The sequence below is a fragment of the Podarcis filfolensis genome (assembly GCF_964270895.1).
Source record: "Podarcis filfolensis genome assembly, chromosome: 7".
Classification (NCBI taxonomy): domain Eukaryota; kingdom Metazoa; phylum Chordata; class Lepidosauria; order Squamata; family Lacertidae; genus Podarcis; species Podarcis filfolensis.
Window position 1 is genome coordinate 10,241,079 of NC_139603.1, and position 22,351 is coordinate 10,263,429.

General features: G+C 39.9%; 2 protein-coding genes across 9 annotated transcripts in view; one reads left to right on the forward strand and one right to left on the reverse strand.

Moving 5' to 3' along the window:
- MAJIN (membrane anchored junction protein) overlaps positions 1-22,351 on the reverse strand; it is a 180,150-nt gene that overhangs the window by 87,738 nt on the left and 70,061 nt on the right. The window lies entirely within an intron of this gene.
- The window catches only part of SLC12A7 (solute carrier family 12 member 7), a 96,638-nt gene that overhangs the window by 36,354 nt on the left and 37,933 nt on the right, over positions 1-22,351 (forward strand). For 6 of the 7 annotated variants that reach the window (XR_014550945.1, XM_083624614.1, XM_083624611.1 and 3 more), the window contains exons 2-8: positions 7,625-7,719; positions 9,822-9,944; positions 10,943-11,089; positions 13,402-13,456; positions 18,630-18,760; positions 19,731-19,957; positions 21,239-21,450. Coding sequence is in view for 6 of the 7 variants with exons in the window: in XM_083624614.1 (XP_083480740.1) it covers positions 7,625-7,719; positions 9,822-9,944; positions 10,943-11,089; positions 13,402-13,456; positions 18,630-18,760; positions 19,731-19,957; positions 21,239-21,450 (990 nt within the window). In the remaining variant the exon portion in view is untranslated. Of the gene's footprint in view, positions 1-7,271; positions 7,360-7,624; positions 7,720-9,821; positions 9,945-10,942; positions 11,090-13,401; positions 13,457-18,629; positions 18,761-19,730; positions 19,958-21,238; positions 21,451-22,351 lie in introns of those variants that run through there. The other variant, XM_083624613.1, reaches the window with a different exon arrangement.

A 22,351-nucleotide genomic window follows, 5' to 3' on the forward strand; every position in this document is an offset into this window, starting at 1 on the left:
ACATCGACTGAAACAGAATAAAATAGCAACCCTAACATTCCCAAAGAACATTTCAGATAAGAAGTTCTATAAAATATAGCTGAGAAAATTAGCAATAAAAGATCCACACAGGTGAATAATTTACCAGTCCAAAAGCCACTTGAAACAGCTTTACAGTCCATCTGTACAGGACTTCCAAATGTTAACAGGTAGGAAGTTCCAGAGCAGGAGCTACCACAGAAAAAGCCCTTTCTTTCATATATTTCTCTTACATCTCACTGATTTTTGGTGGCAAGCAAAGGTTAAAACCAGTACCTTAAAATGGGCCCAGATGTGCAGTGGCAACCAGTGCAGCTGATAAGAGTGCTTTGTTTGATCTGGCCATCTATCACCTGTTGGGACTAGCAGTGGCATTTTCTACCTGCTGAAGCTTCTGAGCTATCTTTAAAGGCAGCCCCACATGAAGCAAGTTACAGTAGTCAAGCCTGGACGTGACTAGGACAGAGGTTACTGTGCTAGGCCAGGCCTCTCTAGATAGAGATGCAGCTGGCCCACAGGGCAAAGCTGAAGAAGTCCACCTTTGGCTGTAGATGCCATCTGTATCTCTCCAGTCAGCATGCTTTTCAGAAGGACTCCCAAACTGTGAACTTGGATCTTCCTCCATCTTAACGTGGATTTAATTTTGATTTGTTTAGCCTTCTCCATCCCAAAATTGCCCATGTAAGACTTCTACAGCCTCCCTGGGATCTGAAGATGGAAATGAAATGTATGTCATTTGTGTACTGATGACAGTGCGGCCCAGACCTCTGGATTATTTCTACCAGCAGTTTCATATAAATGTTAAAGAGCATAAAAAACAGTTTTGAACCAGTGACCATGCGGCAAAGCAGCTGTCCCTCAGCACTACCTTCTGGAAATACTCTTCCAACAAAGGTCTGAATGACTAAGGGTGGGCCTCCCAAACCCAAACCATATAAGTGATCCAGGAGGATATCATTGTTGATGGTATTGAATATCGCTGAGAAGTCCAGGAGAATAATATAAATGGCAGCAGCAGGGTCTTCGTTGGATGGAATTTACCGAGAAACATGTCAATAACCCAAGATTAAAAATAAAGTCTACGTTGGAGTTCAGAAGACTATTAAGTAATCTGAAATTACTTGTTCCTATTGATGGGAGTACTTATCGCACAGTAGCAGAGCTGGCATAACTGTCTATGAATCTTAGGAAAATTTCAGGCCTTTGGGGAAGATTTCAGCTGGTGAACAGGCTTGCACGCAATCCAAATAATACTAATCAGTATTACTATCTCTATTTGTGTATACTGTATTAAAATTTTAAATCTGTAACTAGTACAGTATGAGAACAGGTCATAATCGGCTGCCAAAAACCTGCTGTGATCACAGGTCTTATTTTATGTGCACTTATGTTGCTATTTCACACTGCCTACAAGCTCACAATTTTGTATTTACTGTAGGTGCTGATATTATTTGTCTTTGCTACAGTCAAACACATTCTTAAGTATTCTTTAAGTCCCACTAAAAGTGTTTCACAATTTCCTCTGACCTCCTCTAGTGTTTGTGATAGAGGTGCTTCAGAAGGCAAGTCCTGTTTGCTTGTTGGCTGCTAAACTGTTCCCTTACTAAGTTTCAGGTAGAAATCTTGTTTCCTTTTACACCTAAAGTGTTGTGTTTTGAAGATGAGATATGCTATACCTTGTCACACTAATACAAATGGGCTAATGAGGAATAATCCTTCCTTTTCTGAGGATGTGTAATGCTGAGGATTTTTTAAATAAGATTTATAGGCTTCCTAAGGATAAGACTCATTAGGCTCAGAGGTCAACAGGATAGTCATGCTCTTTATTTTTGTTCTGTTTGTTGCAGGTGCCTGTAGATAAGGAAGCTAGGAAAATTGGTTCGCAAAGGATTGTATTTGTTTAAAATCATTTTGTCGAAAGTTAATAGATTGTTACTAACCTATTTGAATTAACAAACCTTCCTCCACCCAATCCAATTTGCGCAACTGAATTCATGTAAACCTGTTTTTAACACCTCCACTGTAGATAAAATGCTGGTCCTGTGAAGGAATTGTTGCAATAAAAACATCAAGCAAAGGCTTCAGCTGTGTGTACTGTACTACGTTTTCTTTTAGCACTTGTGTCCCTTTCTTAGATATGAGGCCTAAATTTCAGTGTCATCTTTAGAATGGAAGACTTTCCTAATAAATTTGGTCACATTAGTAAATTAATTCACTTTGTTGTGAATTACAGAGGTTAGAAATGTTCCTGTAAACAAGTTGCTCTTTTTGCAGAGGACTGCTTCCTTTTTATATGGCATCGTTCAACAATTCATACTATCTCAGTTGCCTTAGTATTTGTCTATGACATTTCATAAAGTGGGGTGGGGGCAGTGAGGAAGTGAGGACCTCTTCCCCCTTCCATCTTCTTTTCTCCGTTTCTTTAGCCTCCCCTCCATTCCTGTGTTCTATTCTGCCCCTCTCTTTCCATATTTGTAATCATTTTTCAACACTCTCAAATCAATTTTCACTTCAGGTAATAAAATGAGAGCATTTAATATTTGCTCATATTTTCTGCAGCCCAAGAACTTTTCAAAACCCAAATTGAACTCAGGAGGCAAGCAATGCATAACTCAGAAGATGTTTGCTTGGCATCTGAGCCTGAAACCATCACTTTTTTAAAAGCAAGCCAGGTGGATAATAATCCAGTTAAAAAGTCTTGATAACCCTCCTTTGTTTTTGAAGAATGTATGTTATAGTCCTTAAGATGTTTTACTGTTTTTATTATTTCTACTTAACACTTGGGGAAACCCAGCCAGATGGGCGGGGTATAAATAAAAATTTATTATTATTATTACTGACACTGCCCCTACTAATTCTACTATCAGTTTGATATATTTCATCTTAATTCTTTTGTGTATTTGATAGCATATTTCCTTAACCTTTCACTATTTCTATCATGTAATAAAGCCTTTCCCATAGCTATACATACATTCCCATAGCCGTACATGGCAATCTTGCTTAAGCTACGCATATGTCTATCCAGTCATTACTTGGAAGGAGTATCTCTTAGGAATCTGAAATAAACCATCTAGAGTTCCAGCATGAAGGAAAGAGATATACAGGTCGTAAATACGAACACTGAAGTGTACCTATAGACAAGCAGGCAGAAATGCTGATTTTGACCTTTTAAAGCCCTACACAGACTGGATGCTGTCTGAAGAAATATCTCTTCCCTATAATATATATATAGCTCATTGAGATTGTTGAGGGCTTTCTTCTGTGAGTGTACCTGCTTTCTATACAGAGACCTCTGTCAGGAGAAAGACAGGGATAGTGTGTCCCTGTTAAGTCTTCTCGCCTTTCAGCATTGTTCAATACCCTTGACAATGATATCCTTCTGCAGCGGAGTTGTGGGTGGGTGGCACTGCTTTATGGTGGTTCCAGTCCTACTTGGATGGACGTTTCTAGAGAGTGATGCCTGGGGAGAGTTCTTCAGCCCTGTGGAGCCTTCAATGGGGTTTCTCACTACAATTTTATCCTCTAAATCTACATGAAACCACTGAGTTGGGGTCATCTGGAGGGTTGGAGTACATTGTCAGCAATATGCTGATGACACTCGGCTCTACTTCTCCTTTACATTTGCAGGTGAGGCAGTGGATATGCTGGACCATTGTCTTGCCTCGGTAAAGGAGTGGATGAGAGCCAACAAACTGAAGCTCAAGCAGATAAGACTGAGGCACTGTTAGTGGGTGGTTCAGAGATAGCCTAACAACTGTTTCTATGGTCTGGTAACCCCTAGGTTTAAAATTACTGCAACATGTTATCTGTACAGCTACCTCTGAAGATGGTTCTGAAACTTTAGCTAGTGAAGAATTTGGTGGCCAGGTTGCTCACTGTGACAAGACGGTTTGAGCATATTACACAGATCCTGGTACAACTGAACTGGCTGCCAATTAGTTTCTGAGCCCAATTCAAAGTGCTGATTTTGACCTATGAAGCCCTAAATGGCTCAGAACCGCAATGCCTCAAGGTCTGCCTCTCTCCATATGAACCTACCTAGACCCTGATATCATCATCTGAGGACCTCCTTCATTTCCATCCTCCACAAGCAGTCCAGAAGGTGGCAACACGAGAACAGGCCTTTTCTGTGGTGGCTCCTCCTTTGTGGAATGCTCTCCCAACGAAGGCTTGCCTGGTGCCTTCATTATACACCTTTAGGCGCCATGTGAAAATGTTCCTCTTCCACCAGGCCTTGGGCTGATAAACATCTTACACCCTTTTTAAAAAAAGGTTGTGAGAGGCGTGAGGGGTGGTGGGTATTGTTTTTTGTGTGGTGGTAGTTTTTATCGTGTATTTCCTACTTTTATGTTGTATTTTTGTGTTGTGAGCCGCCCTGAGATCTGCGAGTGAAGGGTGCTATATAAATTTTAATAATCAATAACAACAGCAACAACAAAAACAACAAGTCAAATACTCATTAGCCGTGTGATTCTGCATCTAGATCTGCTCCGAGTGTGGTCATTGGTGTTGGAACATATTTTTGTGACTCTGACTTCAGGTAATGTCTGTAAATTGCCAAACATTGGCTGAAAAAAGAATTCTAAAGATACCTGTTATAGCTGGTGGATAGAAGAGTGGAAGTGTGCTGCCTTTTTGGCATGCAACAAGTTCATTATTTCGAAAGCGTTCTGCCAGTCAGCGTCTGGCTAATCTGCTATATAACTACTGCAAAACAGATACAAGATTTGTCTTGCCTGCTTTTCAAAACAGAAATGTATCGCTTGATTACATTGTTAAATCTTCATTGTGATGTTGATAGTTTCTAGCGCTACTCATATAACGTGTCTGGGCAAACCTATTAAAGCTTTGTTTGCAGTTTATTGCTTTACAGTTTGTAAAACATGTATTAGGCTGTTTTTACATTCGTGTTTGGGTTTTTCCCCCTGCAGTAGTTGTTCTATTTTTAGAAAGAAAAACTGGTTGAAAGGTCTTTGCTTCATTCTTCATCTTCTTTTCTTTTTCTTTTTTAGTGGTCTAAAAAGTACTGCTGTTTTCCTTTAGGAATAAGTCTTGTCATATGTAATTGGTAGGCACATTTGGCTTGTATGGCTGAAAGTCTTGCATGACTACAAACCTGTTTGATCAAAAGTGGAATCAAAGGATAAAGGAGAGTAAGGAACGGTGGCTTCTTTTCTGTTCTTCTTTGGACACTAAATGTGTAATGAAAGGAGAGATCAGAAATGACATTACGCATTCTCTCAGAGGTGCAGTTGAGTTGGTAGAATGCAAAATGAGCAGAACTCAAAGGTAAAATGTACACTTGTTGCTCCATCCACTTGTTTCTGGACCCACCCACCACTGACATGTGGCTCTCAGGCTGGAAAAGATCCCCCTTTAATATATACTGTTAGGTTGTGATGAGGTAGAATTATGAGGGAGCCAGTTCTTGTTGAAAGTATGCACTACACTGGTGCTGAAAGTCCTGTTTCCATGGATGTCTGCAAGCATGATTTCTGTTGCAACTAAGCAGAAAGAAGCTCATTATCATGTCTAGAAGAGCTTTCCTAATACAACTACACTAGAGAGACCACACATGGTGGGGAGGAGAGTATAAAAGTTTTGCAAGTAAACTGCTAGCGCAAAATAAATCACTTAAAATCAGGACCCCACAGGCTCTTGCTGACCTTTTACATGTTGGTGGCTTGTCTCATCCACTTACTACTCTCATGCCCACTACTCCCTCAGATCTCATCCATATCTGAGCATTAATCCTGGATCTCTTGGAGAACCATTTCTAGGAAAAAAATCTGAAGAAGTGTGCATGCACATGAAAGCTCATACCAATAACAAACTTAGTTGGTCTCTAAGGTGCTACTGTAAGGAATTTTTTTATTTTGTTTCAACAACGGCAGATCAACACGGCTACCTACCTGTAACTAGGGAAAAAAAGTCATAGTGATGAAAGAACTGGACTTGGGGGAGGAGTTGCTATTTGTTAGAGTTCTTTTATTGTATGGCAATTGCTTTTACTCTCATAAACAACATTGAGGTGCCAAATAGTTACCCTGGACACAAGGAAGGTGGAAAGTCACAGAAGACAATTAGATGGCAATGGTTAAGATAATTTGCTTTGAAAAAAGTTTTTTTGAATGCTAAATTCTGGTCTGGAAAGTTATAGTCACCTAACAAGGACAATTTTTTATGTGAGCAACTACTGCAAATAAAACGGGAAGTAAGAACATTTGGAGATTGTAAAAAAAATAAATTGTGATGCACACAGGGAAATTGTGCATCTTGAGGAAAACGGAGTTTGAATATGAAGCAGAATGAAAGTGTGTGATTCCAAAAATACCGCATATCTATGCCGTGTTCTGTATGCCATTTAATACCGTACATACAACTTCGGAATTTTTTTGGAACATATACAAAGTTTTACATGAAGAATTCTGCACCTTTTGCACTTTAAAGTTGTGTGGAGTTCATGCAGTTCAGAGTACAGATCCTTGCAAGTTTGTTTTTTTGTGGGCAGTTTATAGACATCATCTCATGTGATCTGACTGTGTACTTTGGTTAGTGTTTGGGGACACTGGAGTGTGGAATAACAAATTGCTGAGTGTGGGAACTAGAACCATGAAAGTGGGCTTAGGTTTCCTTGATTTTTTACTTCTAAGTTCAGTTCTTGGGGAGCTTCTCAATTGTTTTCCTCTCTAGCAGATTGTAGTGGTGTTGACAGTTGGATATTCTTCCAGGAAAAGCGGATTTATGTTTAATATGAACTTTTAGTGCCACTTAATTTATTAAAACAAGGTCTGAATCCCCACAGATTCTGTAAAGTTTCATTCAGATACTTGGAGACTAATAATGTTCTGTCACACATAGAGTTACGGAATTAAAGGTCTTACTGGAGTATTTGTGTGTACAGTTAAATGCTTTGATATATCTGCTTATAACTGTGGTTTTGTTTCTTATACCTTACAATCCCACCAGCATAACATATCAGCATACGTGGTGGGTATGTAACTATACACAAGTTCTGGAAGCAAGTTGTAATGGAGATTGATATTATGGTTGGCAAACAAGTCACTTGGATGCTAAGCTATGTCTCTTATCCATTTCTGACAGTGTCCCTGTTGCCTTAACCTCTCAACAATTAATTCTGTATCTGTTGGTTGCCACTTGTCTAGTGATCTCTCCAGGGTGGAAGGATGCATCTTGTTATTCTATGGATCTGTGGATTTAACAAGTCATATTTATTGTCATTTCTGAAAAAAGATGACTCATAAAATATGAGTCCCTGGGGTGATGTGGACCTCTTTGTTTCTGCTTGGGGACTGTTTATGATGCGTATGACCAAACATGGTTGGTGTATTCCCATTAAATATGATCTATTTGGCAACATTCATAATTATTTGGCATTTTTGGTACAAATATGAACCTAGTACATATATTCTATGCTACTTATTCTTTTTTAATCTTTTTTATTATCATTATGATGGTTACTTTATTATCTTGTGATTTTATTCATCTTGCTCTTATGACTGTTTTTATTACTACTTTTAGGTTGATGTTTGGTTTGTTTGTACTTTAAAAAATAACCCTGCTTGTATTCATTGTTTCATGGTAGGTGATGGGATTCCAAGGGAAAGCAGCCCATTTATCAATAATGACAGCATGGAGAGAGGAAACATTTATGAAGGGAAAAATATGGCTCTTTTTGAGGTACTTTTGATAACTTATTTCCCAAAATCCCTGTTACTAAGTTCTAAGTATGAAGTGTTATATTTATGTATTTTTATTCAAGTAGCAGTACTTGCTCTGTTTTCTTGCAATCTATTCTGTAAGACCAGGGTCAGAATAGTCCCACTGAGGTTAATAAACCTAAGTTAAATATGAATAACTTAGGTTTGTAAATTTCAGAGAATCTACTCAGGACTTAGCTGCATATATAACCCTAGGGATCCACAAATTGTCACTTCTATGAAGTCTAATACTACCATGTTGATATATAATACTAAATCATGGTTTGTTGCTACTGTACAAGCAATAAGCTTGAGGGAAGTCCTGAGTTTCTGCACTCCGCCTCTCCAGTGTTTGGGAAAATGAGTTTAGTTTCGCTTTCCACTAACCTTGGCTTGTTGTGTTGTGGTGTAAAACAAACGTCGGTTGTTTCAAAACAGGCCAACTTCAAACCACGAGTCAATAAGCTGCTTGTTTAACCAAGCAGAGTTTGCTTTAAACTATGATTTCTGGTTGGTATGACATGACAAGCCAGGATTTGTGGAAAATGAAACTAAATGCATGCAAAGGCCTTCTCCAGGCCACATGGGGAGAAGAGAGGGGAGTGTTGAACTCAGCCCTCAAGTTTCTTTCTTGTAATAATAATAATAATAATAATTAATAATATTTTATTTATACCCCGGCCAGAGCCGGGCTCAGGGGCTAACACCAATAAAATAAAATCACAGTAAAAACATAATAGGGGAAACAGAGAGGGAGGAAAAAAACAAACCAATTTAATATACAGGTTAAAATGCAATTTAAAATGCAGCCTCATTTTATTTGTAGCAAATATTTGTAGCAAATATTTCCATTGAGGCTCATCAGCCGGCTGTAATGAAGCATTTTCATTCTGAATAAAAAGCTGAATGACCTTACAGAGAACCATTTTGAAAGATTTGCTTCACTTGTTTGAAATTAGAAACTGAGCTAGCAGTCAAGTTAAGCACTTCTTCACATAGCTCATCGTTAAACTATGGAAGTCGCTTTCATAGGAGACTGTGAAACACAGATGACTTTGAGGACTAGACAGATTCATGGAAGAGACGGCTATCAATGGCTACTAACCATGAAGGCTCTGCTCTGCTGCCGTAGTTGAAGGCAGCAATGCTTATGAATACTAGTTGATGGAAGCTGTAGGAGGGGAGAATGTTCTTGTGCTCAGAAGGCATCTGGTTGGCTACTGTGAGAACAGGTTGCCAGACCACATGGGCCATTTGCTTGTTCCAGTATTCTTACATTCTTAAAGAACTTTTCAGCCCAACCCTACATGCTTTTTCCTTCACTCATTTCCATTTTTCATTCAGTCCTTAACAGTTGGTCGTAGCATGTTGGAATAAAAAATACTCCCAACTTTGCTAATGTTCTAAGTGGCCTGAACTGTAAGTGGAAGGACTTGCATATCATATCTCTCTCTATATGTATGTTCAGCCCAGCCTGGCATGACTTCCTCCTTCTTTTTGTTTTTATTCTGGAATCCCAGATAGCTCCAGTTAGCAAATATAACACAATTTGTCTTGCCTTCCAAATGATCCTTCAGAGTGACTTGTCTAGCTTCCTGTATCTCTACATCTTTTAAACTTGAGTGTATCATTGGAATTACCTTAAGCAACCTTTAAGCCTGCTTGTGTGTCATTGCCTCATTCTGAGTGGAAGGAAGTAGCACTCACCAAAGCTGGGAGGTTGCCATGGCAAATACATTTATCTCATGTAAAACTTGAGTAAATATCATTTGCAATCATGAACTCTATTCACAAAAAATCATCAGAATTAGTTAGGAGAGTTTGAATTTGAACGTTTAACCATGTTAAGAAAGATCTTAGCAGAAATAGACCTGTGGTTTTATTTTATACACAAATATTATTTGTTAACAACTTTTATTTTGCAATAATAACAAAGAATCCTTGAAATCCTCATTATTTCACAGCAAAAAGGTTGTAGCAGCAAAATATGCATTGATATATGATGCTTTTTCCTGTTTGTTCTGAAATGTATTCCTGTATATTGGACCTTGATATTTAACATGTTTTTCAAAATCCCAACAGGAAGAAATGGATAGCAACCCCATGGTATCATCTCTTCTTAATAAGCTAGCCAACTATACCAATGTTACTCAAGGAGTGGTAGAACATGAAGAAGATGAAGATAGCAAACGTAAGGAAATAAAGGTACAAATGCCAAAACTTTTAATTAACAATTGGTAGCAGAGCTTCTTCATTGGAGAGGGGGGCTGTCTGTCATACAAGATAGGTAATAAATATTACCTATAATGATAAAATGAAATATGATTCATTTCTCTCAGTTCCAACCAGGAAAAATTAAAATATTGCTAGTTATCAGCCATACATACAATGAGTTTACTTTTGTAGAGTGTCAAAATACACACTACACTCTCTTTTTCCTCTCTCCCTTTTCCATGGTTTGGAAAGAGTGACACAGTGATCATGGAAATTAACATGGCAATAGAGGCAACTGAAGGCGTTGCCATGGGCAAGTGGCTGGTAACGCCTATGATATATTTCTTTTTCTGGGGTTTTTGTTCAAACTTTAAAATTTTGGGCCATGATCAATAAGCCCTAGAATTATTCAACCTATAGTCACAGAGCATACTAAAGGGGAATACAAGGGGGCTAGTACTCTGTGACATTCTTCACACAATGGGGGCAACCGAAGAGAGACCAGACAAAACCCAGATCTGTCAGGAACCAGCTGAAGTTGAAGACTCTGAGGGAGTGCATCTAGATCTTTGCCAAATACGGCTTTCCTTGTTATGGTGGGGCAACTCTTATCCTTCAGTTCCAATTTTTCTTGCTCCCCAAAATAGCTTCTTTTCTGTGGTTACAGTTGCGTTAATGGTCATACCTACATTTGAGTGAAAGACTGAGAGCCATGTGACTCTGATTGTATGCAGTAGAAGCTTCTTTCCTAGGGCATATGACATACATTTCTGAGGTTGTAGTGTGAGAACCATAAAAGCTCCTCAAGGAGTTTCTGAATATTTCTGTGATTCTCAGTGTGTAGATGTTACTGGTTGCATCCTGTGTCAGAGGATTTTTCAGCCTTTATGAAAAATTTGTTTCTTTGGGGGAAAGGCTATCTTGCTTAATCCAGATACATTGGTCAAAAAGTATACTAACAAACTATTATGTTTTCTGTGGGTTTTTAGGCTCCACGTATGGGCACTTTCATTGGTGTGTATCTGCCCTGTCTACAGAACATTTTAGGAGTTATCCTATTCCTGAGACTGACATGGATTGTGGGAACAGCAGGAGTACTTGAATCTTTCATCATTGTATTCATGTGCTGTTCTGGTGTAAGTACAACTTCCACTTTTTATGTTTAGCTAAATGCTGTTCTGCATTCTAGTGATTTTCCATTGTCGTCTTGTAACTTTATTCAAGCATTTCTGGGGAGCAAGCCATGTAAAGCAAGACTGGGTGCAAGATAGAACACAGCAACAGAAGGACATAAACTCTGTCTTAAGTGGCTGCGTTATGGATATGCTAAAGCAACATCAAGTAGCTTTCAGGAAGGCCAACATTTTTAACCTCATTTGCATATCTCAATTTCTAGTGCCAAAAGAGCAGCACCTTGTTTAGGCTAGGATTTCTCATGAACGAACCTTTTTCTCAGTTCAGAAATATAATGCAAGCCAAGTGTAGTTGCAGTTCAAAAAATAGAACTCTTTTGTGGCTGATTGGTGGAAAAGGGCTGTGCCAAGTAAGGGCTTAAAAAGACAATATATTTATAAAAATGTCTTTTCTCTGTGGCACACAACACAATCACCAATGAATTAGGAAGATAAGCCATTGTCCAGGTTGAGCATCATGATGGGAACTAGTTGTTTCTCTTCCTTCTGATCAAATTAAAGGCTTAATTGGTGTCATCACCCCTACCCCACATCTAAATCATAGAAGAGATACTCTTTCTGGATCACCCAAGTCTTTTGCTTTTCTTTTCATTTCATTTTAGATTCTGACACTGTGAAAGAGATTTTAATTCTCAGGGGAAGTCATACATTCAATGAGAGAATAAATAGGATGTGAAAACAAATGGGAGGCTCTTACCCAACAGCTGATTGGCTTCGCCAACAGTTTGGACAGTTTCCCTTACTTTTGTTTCCAACTGCTCTCACTTTAAATAGCAACATCATTTCCTAACAACTCATCAAGTGAGATATTGTTTCCGAAGTTGAGAGCCAACAGACATGGGTTCCGTGTCATTGTAGTGATTTGGGCTTAAGTCTGCACATGTTTCAGCCCTGGAGCTTTGACCCATACCTGGCTTTCTTCCATCTTCTGATTTGATTTCATGGCAAGGAATATGACTGAAAGAGGAAAACAATTCTTTCTAACCTTGAAATGTCATCCTGTTAGAGTGTTTTGGATATATGGGTTTGATTTTTGTTTTTCTGTTAGGACGATATTAAACATACATACTATATTTGTGTTTTAGTTAGGTTATGGAAAACTAGCATAACATTCAATATGTTTAATAGTTCCTTAAATCCAAATGCATTTTTGAAAAGATTGGGTTGTATCCAAGAATGTCACTCAGCTTATGGTAAGGTTTTGGTCAGCAGAATGGGAAGGGAAGCAATTTTTTACTATTCCTCCCTCCAGTGCAGCCCCCCACATCCTTCCTAAATCTGCTCTAGACCATCATAGTAGTAGTAATAATGGGACACAAAGCAAAGGGGACTGAATGAAATTGTTTCCCTGCCTGTTCCACTGATGAAAGCCATACAGCCAGCTGACCAATACCAATGAATATTCCTTCCTTTCTTGTAGACTCACAAAATATTTTATTTTAGGTTTTATGGTACAAACAGTGGTTTTCTTTCCCATTCCTGCAGCTGGACCTTCCTACTTGCCATTTTAAAACTACTGGAAGCACACAGACACACATATATAAATAACCCAGTCAATTCACATCTATTTAAGTGGCTTGTTCTTCACCTGTTCTGAGGGGCTTAACTGTTAGAGAAACCAACTGTCAGACATTCTCATTCTCAAACTTTGCCTGTTGTATTATTTGAGGGCATCTAAGGCTACAATGTTGTTAATGCCAAGCAGTTGGAGCCTCATCAGTGCCTAAACAGCTCTGAACTTTGAAAGGAAGAATGGGATATAGATATGTATAAATAGCTTCTCTTTGCTGTATTAGTAGGCAGATGAAAAGGATACATGGGTGATGGCTAGTCTTTCTCACTTCTACACCAAGAATCCGATGTCTGAGCCTTTGTTCTTACCAGCACTACATAAATGAAGAGCAATATGTGCTGAGTCAGTGACCATCAGTAAAACTTATGCCTTGGTTCTTGTCTCCACTTGAACCAATTTAACTACAGTGTCTTCACCAATTTATATACTATTGTAAAAGCATGATTTCTGACATAAGATGCAAGAATAAGGAGATGCCACTGGTATTTCATATGGATCAATAGCTTTAGTGCTGTCTTGTACTTGAATGCATACATTTTTTGCTTTTTATAAAGATTTAACTCATGGGTCCTGTACCCTCAATGTGCTGGGAGCTTCTGCTCTTACTATACTAACTGTCGTCAGCTGTGGTTTCTTAAATTTGCTAGTAACATTCTCCAATATCACTTGTTTTTTTTTGCAGACTCTGCTAACTGCAATATCAATGAGTGCAATAGCAACAAATGGTGTAGTTCCAGGTAATTACAAATTTTACTTATATATTCAAAGTATGTTTAGTGCACATGCTAAATGATAATGGGATACAGATGAAATGCCTCTCACTATGATGAAGTGGGTATGTGAGGAGTGGACAACAAAGTATCTCCTGCTGTTCTGGACAAAGGCACACGTTTCCTAGGTCTGTCAGTGTGGTAGGTACCAAGGAAAGGCTGTGGCATTCTTCCCATAATGATGCTTGTTCCGGTCTCTCTCTTCTTGCCTGCTTTCTTGAGAACAGCTGACTCTGATGGAACAGGACTGACTATATCAAGGTGCCTGCAATTCTGCCCGCGCCTGACTAGTTGGGGGGTGTGTGTCTGCAAAGGCCTTACCTTTGCTGCTCTTACAGCAACGGCAGCAGCATTGTAGCTAACTAAGCCTTTCTGTATCTCTTCCCCAATTTGCATGTGGAAATGGAGAAACAGTGTACACAAGAGACTTTATCAGAAGTGAGGCACCTAGTTCAGCCCACAAATGTAATTTAACCTTGACCATGAGCTGTAGCAAAAGTTCGTTTTTACTTCTGAGTAGACATGCATTCTGCAGTGCTTTCAGACAGTGTGTTGGCTGTCACTATAAGAAATTTGATACTGGTACTATTTTTCTTTGAATTGATACATAGCAACCAAATAGCATTCACATTTATGCTGGCAGGAAACATTAGAAATGCAGCCCTGTCTGTAGCTGCACAATGGCACTTGCCTACATATATCTGTAGGTAGGGTTGCTTAATGAGACTGTAAAGCAAGCCATTTCTGTTAAAACACAGGCAAAGTGCTAAATGTTCAGTGTGATCCTATGCTGTGCAGTTAGCTATGCCCAGTGATCTTACATTTTCTGTCATAACGAATTAATAAATCTTCTAACATTAAACAATCTCCCAGATCATGGATTGCTTCTGACCTTTGAATTCTCCTCCAGTGTTCCCTTCGTTCTCCTTGATTTATGAACAGTGAAGCTGCAGTTATTATTCCAGCCACAGCCTTGCCAATCTCTTCCTTAGTGCTACTTGATACCTACTGTTTTATAATCTAAGCACTGTTAGCCAATTAGCCAGAGCAGAGCACAGCAGGAACCCTTTGTTGTTAGTGGATTATCTAGGCTTTTTTAGTTGCTACCTTCTGAGACAATGTTCCAGATATTGTTTGCTTCTAGATGCTGTCCCTGTATTAGTAAAGTTGGCTGTTAGGTGCAGGGTATCACTCTCAGAAAAAGGAAGGGGCAAGTATGGCTTCTTGCATACAGGGAGGGATCCCCCTCAGGTATGCAGGAAACTCCTTACATTTGAGGAAAGGCCTCCTACTTCCCCCAGCCCCCCAAATCCACCACTATCTCACCCCATTTGGTCACTTTCTGACTTGCTTTTCTAGCCCAAATTCAGCACTCACTTGCTTACAGAAGCCGTATGTTGCACTGTCCTGCATGTCTGCATCGCATGACCATACCAAGTCAACTCTTAAACTCTTGCCCTCTTCTGTCTCCTTGTTAAGAATCTATTTTTGACACAGAGCATTAGGGAATGCAACAGGTTAAATAGTAGAAATTGCAAATAACGTGAAAGTCAGTGTCTGACCTTCGTTTCACACACTCCTATCTGCATTCCTGGGGGCAATTGTGCATGGGGCTTATTAATGGTCACTCTTTGTTTCACACCTGCTTGATATCCTAAAACAGCACATGCCGCTGCATCAGTTTTAAAGGAAAGAACCTATAAATAAGCAGCTTTTTGGGTAAGAATCTTCATTTGAAGTTAGAAGAAACCAGGCTTCTGTCGTTCATGCTGCATGTTTTGTAAGGAGGGCAGGGAGAGAGATGCCTGAGACAGTTGCACACTTTCTGCCTTTCCTTTCCTTTCCTAACCACATATCACAATCACACTATTCCCCCGTGAATCTCCTAATCACCAACGCTAATGTACATTGAACAAGGAGAAACAATGGTTGATGTTCTGAAAGAACTGAGGTTTGCATAAAATTTAGTAAAGTTTAGGAAAGCTTGCATGGTGTTTATTAAGTAACAGTACAATCCTATGCATGTCTAAGCAGCCTGAGGTTGCAATCCTGTACCCGCTTGGCAGGAAATAAGGCCTATGGCACTTAGTGAGGCTTACTTCTGAGTAGACATGCAAAGCACTGCATTGTTGATTGCTATTGTAGTGTACATTGCTATCAAAGTTAGAAGTAAAAATGCCAACTAAACATGTTAAGATGGGGAGAAAGAAAGAGGAAAAAGTTCCAGACTACATGCAGAGAGGAATGTAATGAGGAGTTTCCATGCATAAAAAATAGAATGACATGTTATTACAAAGGAGGGGGTGGGGAATATATTTCAGCCTAAGGCCGAATGCATTTTTGGAAAACCACCTGAGGGCCGTATGCCAGTGGTTGGTGGAGCCGGAGGCAAAAAGGGGTGGGGCAACAAATGTATCAAAAATCGAAGCATCTGGGGTGATTTGTAGTGGGATATCAACAGGAAGTTGGTTGCTCAACCCTTTCTCAACCCTTTCTAATTGGATAATTGGAAAATAATTTGTATAGTAGGCAACCCAGATTTTGTAAGACTGAATTATGGCAACCATACAGTGGTACCTCAGGTTACATACGCTTCAGGTTACATACGCTTCAGGTTACAGACTCTGCTAACCCAGAAATAGTACCTCGGGTTAAGAACTTTGCTTCAGGATAAGAGCAGAAATCGTGCAGCGGCGGCACAGCAGCAGCAGGAGGCCCCATTAACTAAAGTGGTGCTTCAGGTTAAGAACAGTTTCAGGTTAAGTACGGACCTCCGGAACAAATTAAGTACTTAACCTGAGGTACCACTGTACTAATGTCTGAATGATGGAATGCATTTTTAAAAACAAAAAACACCCATTGCATCTTCCTGGCCTCTCCACTGGTCCAGTTCTCATGTCATAGTAGGCAAGTTCGCATTAAACCATTAACTTTGCTTTACCTGGGCTGTGTGTCATGTCCTCAATAGCACATGGAGGAAAGCAACTGTAATCCTTGGCATAGTGCTGCATCTGAGGAAGGCGCCGCATACTGAACTTTGGAAAAGTGGGCACAAGGTCTCTGAGATGCTGTCAGAGGCCTCCCACTCCCTTCCCAAAGCCCAGTAAATGAGGAAAACCTGCTGGGTACATGGGTGGTGAGAGAAATAAATGAGAGTACAGAACAGTGGGTTTCCCTGGCTCTCCATTTATTTATTTATCCCACCCACCTACCTGCATAAGGTTGTGATCACAAAAGTAAAACAAGTGCAGTAATAATATTATTTATACCCTGCCCATCTAACTGGGTTTCCCCAGCCACTCTGGGCGGCTTATAACACATAAAACATTGTAAAATATTATGCATTAAAAATTTCCCGATACAGGAGTGCCTTCATGTGTCTTCTAAAAGTCAGAGAGTTGTTTCTTTCCTTCACATCTGATGAGAGGGCATTCCACAGGGTGGGCGCCACTACCGAGAGCTTGCTGTAGTTTCTGGAATTTGTGGTCTGGCTTGCCAATTGTTGTTGGTGTGCTTCTGTGCTTGCTTTTGCGGGGGGAGGTTGTGTTCATAATATTATTCGCGTGGGGGGGGATCTAGTGAATTTGTGGTCCTTGGTCTTTCGTTTCTGGGCATATTATGTGTGATTGTGGGCACGTTCTTGTGTGTGCTGTACGCTGTGCCTTACCATTTCCTGCCCTTTAAACTCTGCTTCTCCCTCTTTGTATTGTCCCTTGTCCCTAGTTTAAAGTGAACTCCCCCCCTTCCTTTGTTTTATAGCCTGTTGAAGTGTCCTTTCCCTTCCTCATCCAAGCAGTGTAGTGTTCTGTGGGTTGTGTGAGCCAAATTTTTAATGCTTTTTTCTCCTGCCTGCCGTTTTCTGAGCCTCACTAGAACTCCAGGCCATCAGCCGCACCAGCCCATGGCATTTCATAGAATCATAGAATTGGAAGGGACCCCCCTGCTGTTTCCACAAATCTTTGGTTCAGCAATCACTGCAGCTCTGTTTTATTTCATTTTTTTGGTGGTCTCTATTAGCTCCAGGCCAACAGCTGCAGTAGCTCTATGGAAGTCTTGGGCCATGGACAAGAGGAAGCTGCTGAAGGCTGAGGCCCTTAAGGCAACATAGAAATCAGCTCATAAGCACCGCCCTCCTCTGATGGTGTCAACCTCTACAGTCGTGGGTGCCAAGCCCAATTGGCGTGGGGGGAACAAGGGGACTGGTGAAGCTGCCACCCTCCATTACATCCCAGATACTGTAGCTGAGGGCACTGCCGTTGCCAAAGGTGTTGTGTTTAAGGTGAGCCACCAGAGTCTGGTTAAGTTTCCTGCCCTTTTCTCTTTTCAACCAGTTGTGATGAAGAGGCTCTGCCTGAAGTTTTTGTGCACCCTGAGTCCTTGTGGAGTCTTCTCTGAAGATGGATTTTGGGGATTTGAGGTTCCTTCCCCAGCCTCTCCCCATTTCTGTGCCACCTGATCCTTCACTTTCTTACTCTGTTTTGCCTCAGCCTCATCCTCTCAATCTTTCTGTAGTATCCTTGCCCGTGTAAGGATCCATGCAAGCATTTGTTGCCTGTTTCATCACATAGCCCAGCTGCTGCCGCTGTTTCCTTGTAAACATGGCTTCACCTGATTCTTCAGATATTACTTCAAATCTTTTGGATGATTTACCTAAAGAGCTGCCAGTTATAGTTTCTAGTTTCTTCCTTGCACTGATGCCTTTGGCTCCTGCTTCAGTTCCTACTTAGATCTTTGTGGCTTTATCTGTTCGACCCATGAAGTCCCAACCCTCTGTAACTCCAGCAATACCTACTGTTCCTGTTGTGTTACCTTTGCCAAACCACTGTTCACTGCCTGATAAACATGTGAACGCATGGTGCCACACACACAAGAGGGTGAAATCCGCGTCTGCGCTCAGTGGTCTGCAGATCAGCTGTGGACCTGAACACGATGGAGGAGTCACCATCTCCTACTACACCAGGCCGTTCTTAAAACTGTATTATTGTTGAGTTATGTTTGTTTGCCATTTGTTTGTTTGACATTTTTGTATACTGTACAGAAATTAGTGGTTGAATAAATGAAGCAGTGTAAATATGTTTTGAATATTCTTGTGGCATTAAATATTGTGCTAATGTGTGTTTCATTGATGTTACTTTCACAGCTGGTGGCTCATACTACATGATCTCAAGATCATTAGGGCCGGAATTTGGTGGAGCTGTGGGAATCTGTTTTTACTTGGGCACAACTTTTGCAGGGGCTATGTATATTCTTGGCACAATTGAAATTCTACTGGTAAGTTGCCGTTTAAAAAGCTGATAACGTTAATGTAGCACTAACTACACATCCCCTGCTTTCTAATAAACTACAATACTGTTTTTATTAAAAACATCAGAGAAGAGAGAGAGAGAGATGTGAGACTTGGAGAAGTACATGTCCATAATGAATTTTATTTATGGAATAACATACTGTCTGAAATGAAGGGGCACAGACCGTAATATTGCATTTTTATTTTGTACCGTACTCTGGGACCTTATGGTGAAGGGTTGATAAGAAATCAAATTAATAACAATAATTAAAATTGAGATGACAATATTTAATTATTAGATAAAAACATTTACTTTTCTAAAGACTTCCCTGAGTTAATTGGGCAATATATGTGCTATCTCATGTGCGCACACATACTTGTGTACCATGCATGCATTTATGAAAATTGTTGGTGGCAAGAACTACCTTAAAGAGAGCTGTTATCCTCTTCTTTTACACAGAAGAAATTCATTTTTTAAAAGAATGATGCTTGCTGTTATGCATGAATAATTTAAACCAGATTTGGTGAGCTTGTGGCTCTCCAGATGTTGGCCATCATCCTTGAGTGTTGGCCATGCTGGTTGGGGCTAATGGAGAATGGAGTCACGGCAACATCTGGAGGGCCACATGTTACTCACACCTGATATATGATTTTTGCTTCACAGATATTTTGCCTATAAGCACTTTTATGCAAACTTAATAAATAGATTAACTTGCACAGATATTTTTCAGATTATATTTCCTAGTTTTATTTTCTAAAACCATGTTGAAATAAAAGAAAAATCCTAATTCGACAAATGATGAAACGGTTGTCAAGTACTAATTTCCCCCAGTTTTGTTTTAAAAGCTAACTTTTTGAGGTAACAGTCTTGCTGTTCTTTGATTAGTTAAGTGATCTGAAAGTTAACTGTCTTGGAATTACGTACTAAAAGCTGTCTGATATTTGTTTTCCCTACAGAAATACATTTCCCCCAATGCTGCTATTTTTGAAGGTGGTGAGGAAGCCATGTTAAACAACATGAGAGTTTATGGGACATGCATCCTTGCTCTGATGGCCCTCGTTGTTTTTGTGGGCGTCAAATACGTCAATAAGCTTGCCCTCGTCTTTTTGGCTTGTGTAATTCTTTCAATTTTTGCCATTTATGCTGGGGTTATTAAAACTGCTTTTGAACCACCAATCTTTCCGTAAGTAAAGGATAAGTTTTTTTAGATATATGATTATTATTACAGCATTCTTTAAATATCTGGAATCTACTTGGTTCAGACATTGAAGCAAAAATTTGAATTCCTGAACTCAATGAGCCCCCCTGAGTCATCAGAACCTTCCCAAACTCATATGTCCTTTATTAGTGTAGCTGGGAGACACTCTAAGCTGAATCTGGAGAGCTTGGCAGGGACTGAGAGAAAGGAAGAGCTTGATGCTCCCATCGTGGGGACAGTTGGGGTGGTTTCCTCTCCAGTTGTCTTCTGCCAGTTGATGAAGACTTTTTATTCCAGCTGATCCTTTATCTGAAGACAGTGCTGCACGAGTGGAGTTCTGCTTGCACAATGGGACTACCATTTCTTGTCCTCTCCCCTGTGCCCCCACAATCTGCTCCAGAGGATCCCCTAATCCTCCAGAGCAGATTTAGTGAGTGTGTGGAGGGCTTGAAGGGACAGGAGAGGGAGAGGAAGTTCCATTGTCCGCAAAGTAATTTGTTGTGCGAGTGGAACTGCCATGTTGGATACAGCCTGTTGTATTTTATCATATGTTACTCCTTTCTCTGCTGTGTTTTTCTTGATGATGGTGGTTTTTTTGATGTGATTTCTAACCACTTGTAAGCCTTCTGAGGAAATGCCAGTGTGGTGTAGTGGTTAAGAGCGGTAGTCACGTAATCTGGGGAACCGGGTTCGCGTCTCCGCTCCTCCACCTGCAGCTGCTGGGTGACCTTGGGCCAGTCACACTTCTTTGAAGTCTCTCAGCCCCACTCACCTCACAGAGTGTTTGTTGTGGGGGAGGAAGGGAAAGGAGATTGTTAGCCGCTTTGAGACTCCTGAAGAGGAGTGAAAGGCGGGATATCAAATCCAAACTCTTCTTCTTCTTCTTCTTCTTCTTCTTCTTCTTAGAAGGGCAGGCTAAATACTTCTGTGCAAATATACTCATGTACACTTAAATGTAGGTTTTGTGCCAGACATCACTCACTTAACTTGCTTCTTTACATGACTTCATAAATTGTTGAACACATGTACTGATGAATAGGCAGGAACTAAAGTGGAAGTGAGAACATGCACGTTTCTAAAAAGTCTTTATTTTTCAAAATGCATATTCTCTGCTAGGGGAAAAATACATTTTTCCCAAACGGGGCAGCATTATTGACTTTACTATATAACTACACTTATCCTAGCTTGAACATACTGGTTAAATCAAATGATAAAAATTTGTTAAATCACATGTAACATTTGATTGATTTTTATTTTGTGTTCTAGCGTTTGCCTGCTTGGAAATCGTACATTAGTAAGAGATACTGACTTTCCTTGTGTCAAATATTATGAAGAAAACAATATGACAGTGACTACCAAGCTGTGGGAAAATTTCTGCGGTAGCCCACTATTAAATGCCACCTGTGATGAATATTTCATTCTAAACAACGTCACAGAAATTCAGGGGATTCCAGGAGTCGCAAGCGGAGTCTTACTTGGTGAGTTTACATCTTGTGAAGTGACAACTGAACCTTTAGCCACACGTGCAGAAACTAGGTAACCCAAATGTTTTCTACTGATAGGAGTATAGTAAGGAAGCCTTTTAACTCCTTCTCTTTTTAGCATCAGTTTGTACTTATTGCTGCCTGAACACATTCTCTTCAGACTGTTGCGATTGCCCAGTTTGCCAGGGTTGCTTGTGCATGTGCAGATGACACTTCGCATATGAACTGGTCCTTAGTTCAGTGCTGGCCCTAGACTAACTAATATCCTTCATAGCAGGCTGTGAAGGACTTGCTCACAAATTTATTGGCAGCTGCACGAATGATTATAGTTAGAGGGGAAGGGACAAGCAGAATATAAAATGGAAGAATGGCATAAAGAGGTGTGGCATATAGTTATTAATGATAAATTAACATGTGTCATTAAGGTAAGGTGGGGAATATGCAGGAGAAATGATTTTGAGGAGATATGGAAAGTGTTTGTAGAATTTATACTGTTGAAATGGAAGGGGGTCAAACCATTGCAAGAGGTGTTGAAATTTTGGGAGGTTGGATGGTTACAATGGAATGGTCTCGATGGTGGGGTGCACATTTTTATTCTTATTTATTTATATTACTTAGTCTATTTCTAAAATTATGTTTATTTTGACAAACTAGTATCCATGCAAGGAGTATCCTCAGCACCTTTTCTCCATTGCAGTCCATTTCATTACTTTTATGCAGATTTGTCAGTATGATTTAGTTGTGCCACATAATATGCACTTTCTCATGAAAAGAAAAAGAAAAAAGAACACAAATTATTGGCCATACAGATCAGTGTTGCCAGTTTTACAAGTGAAAATGAACTGTTTATATTACATTTTAGGATTCAGCCTAATAAACATCTTCATTCTGGGAT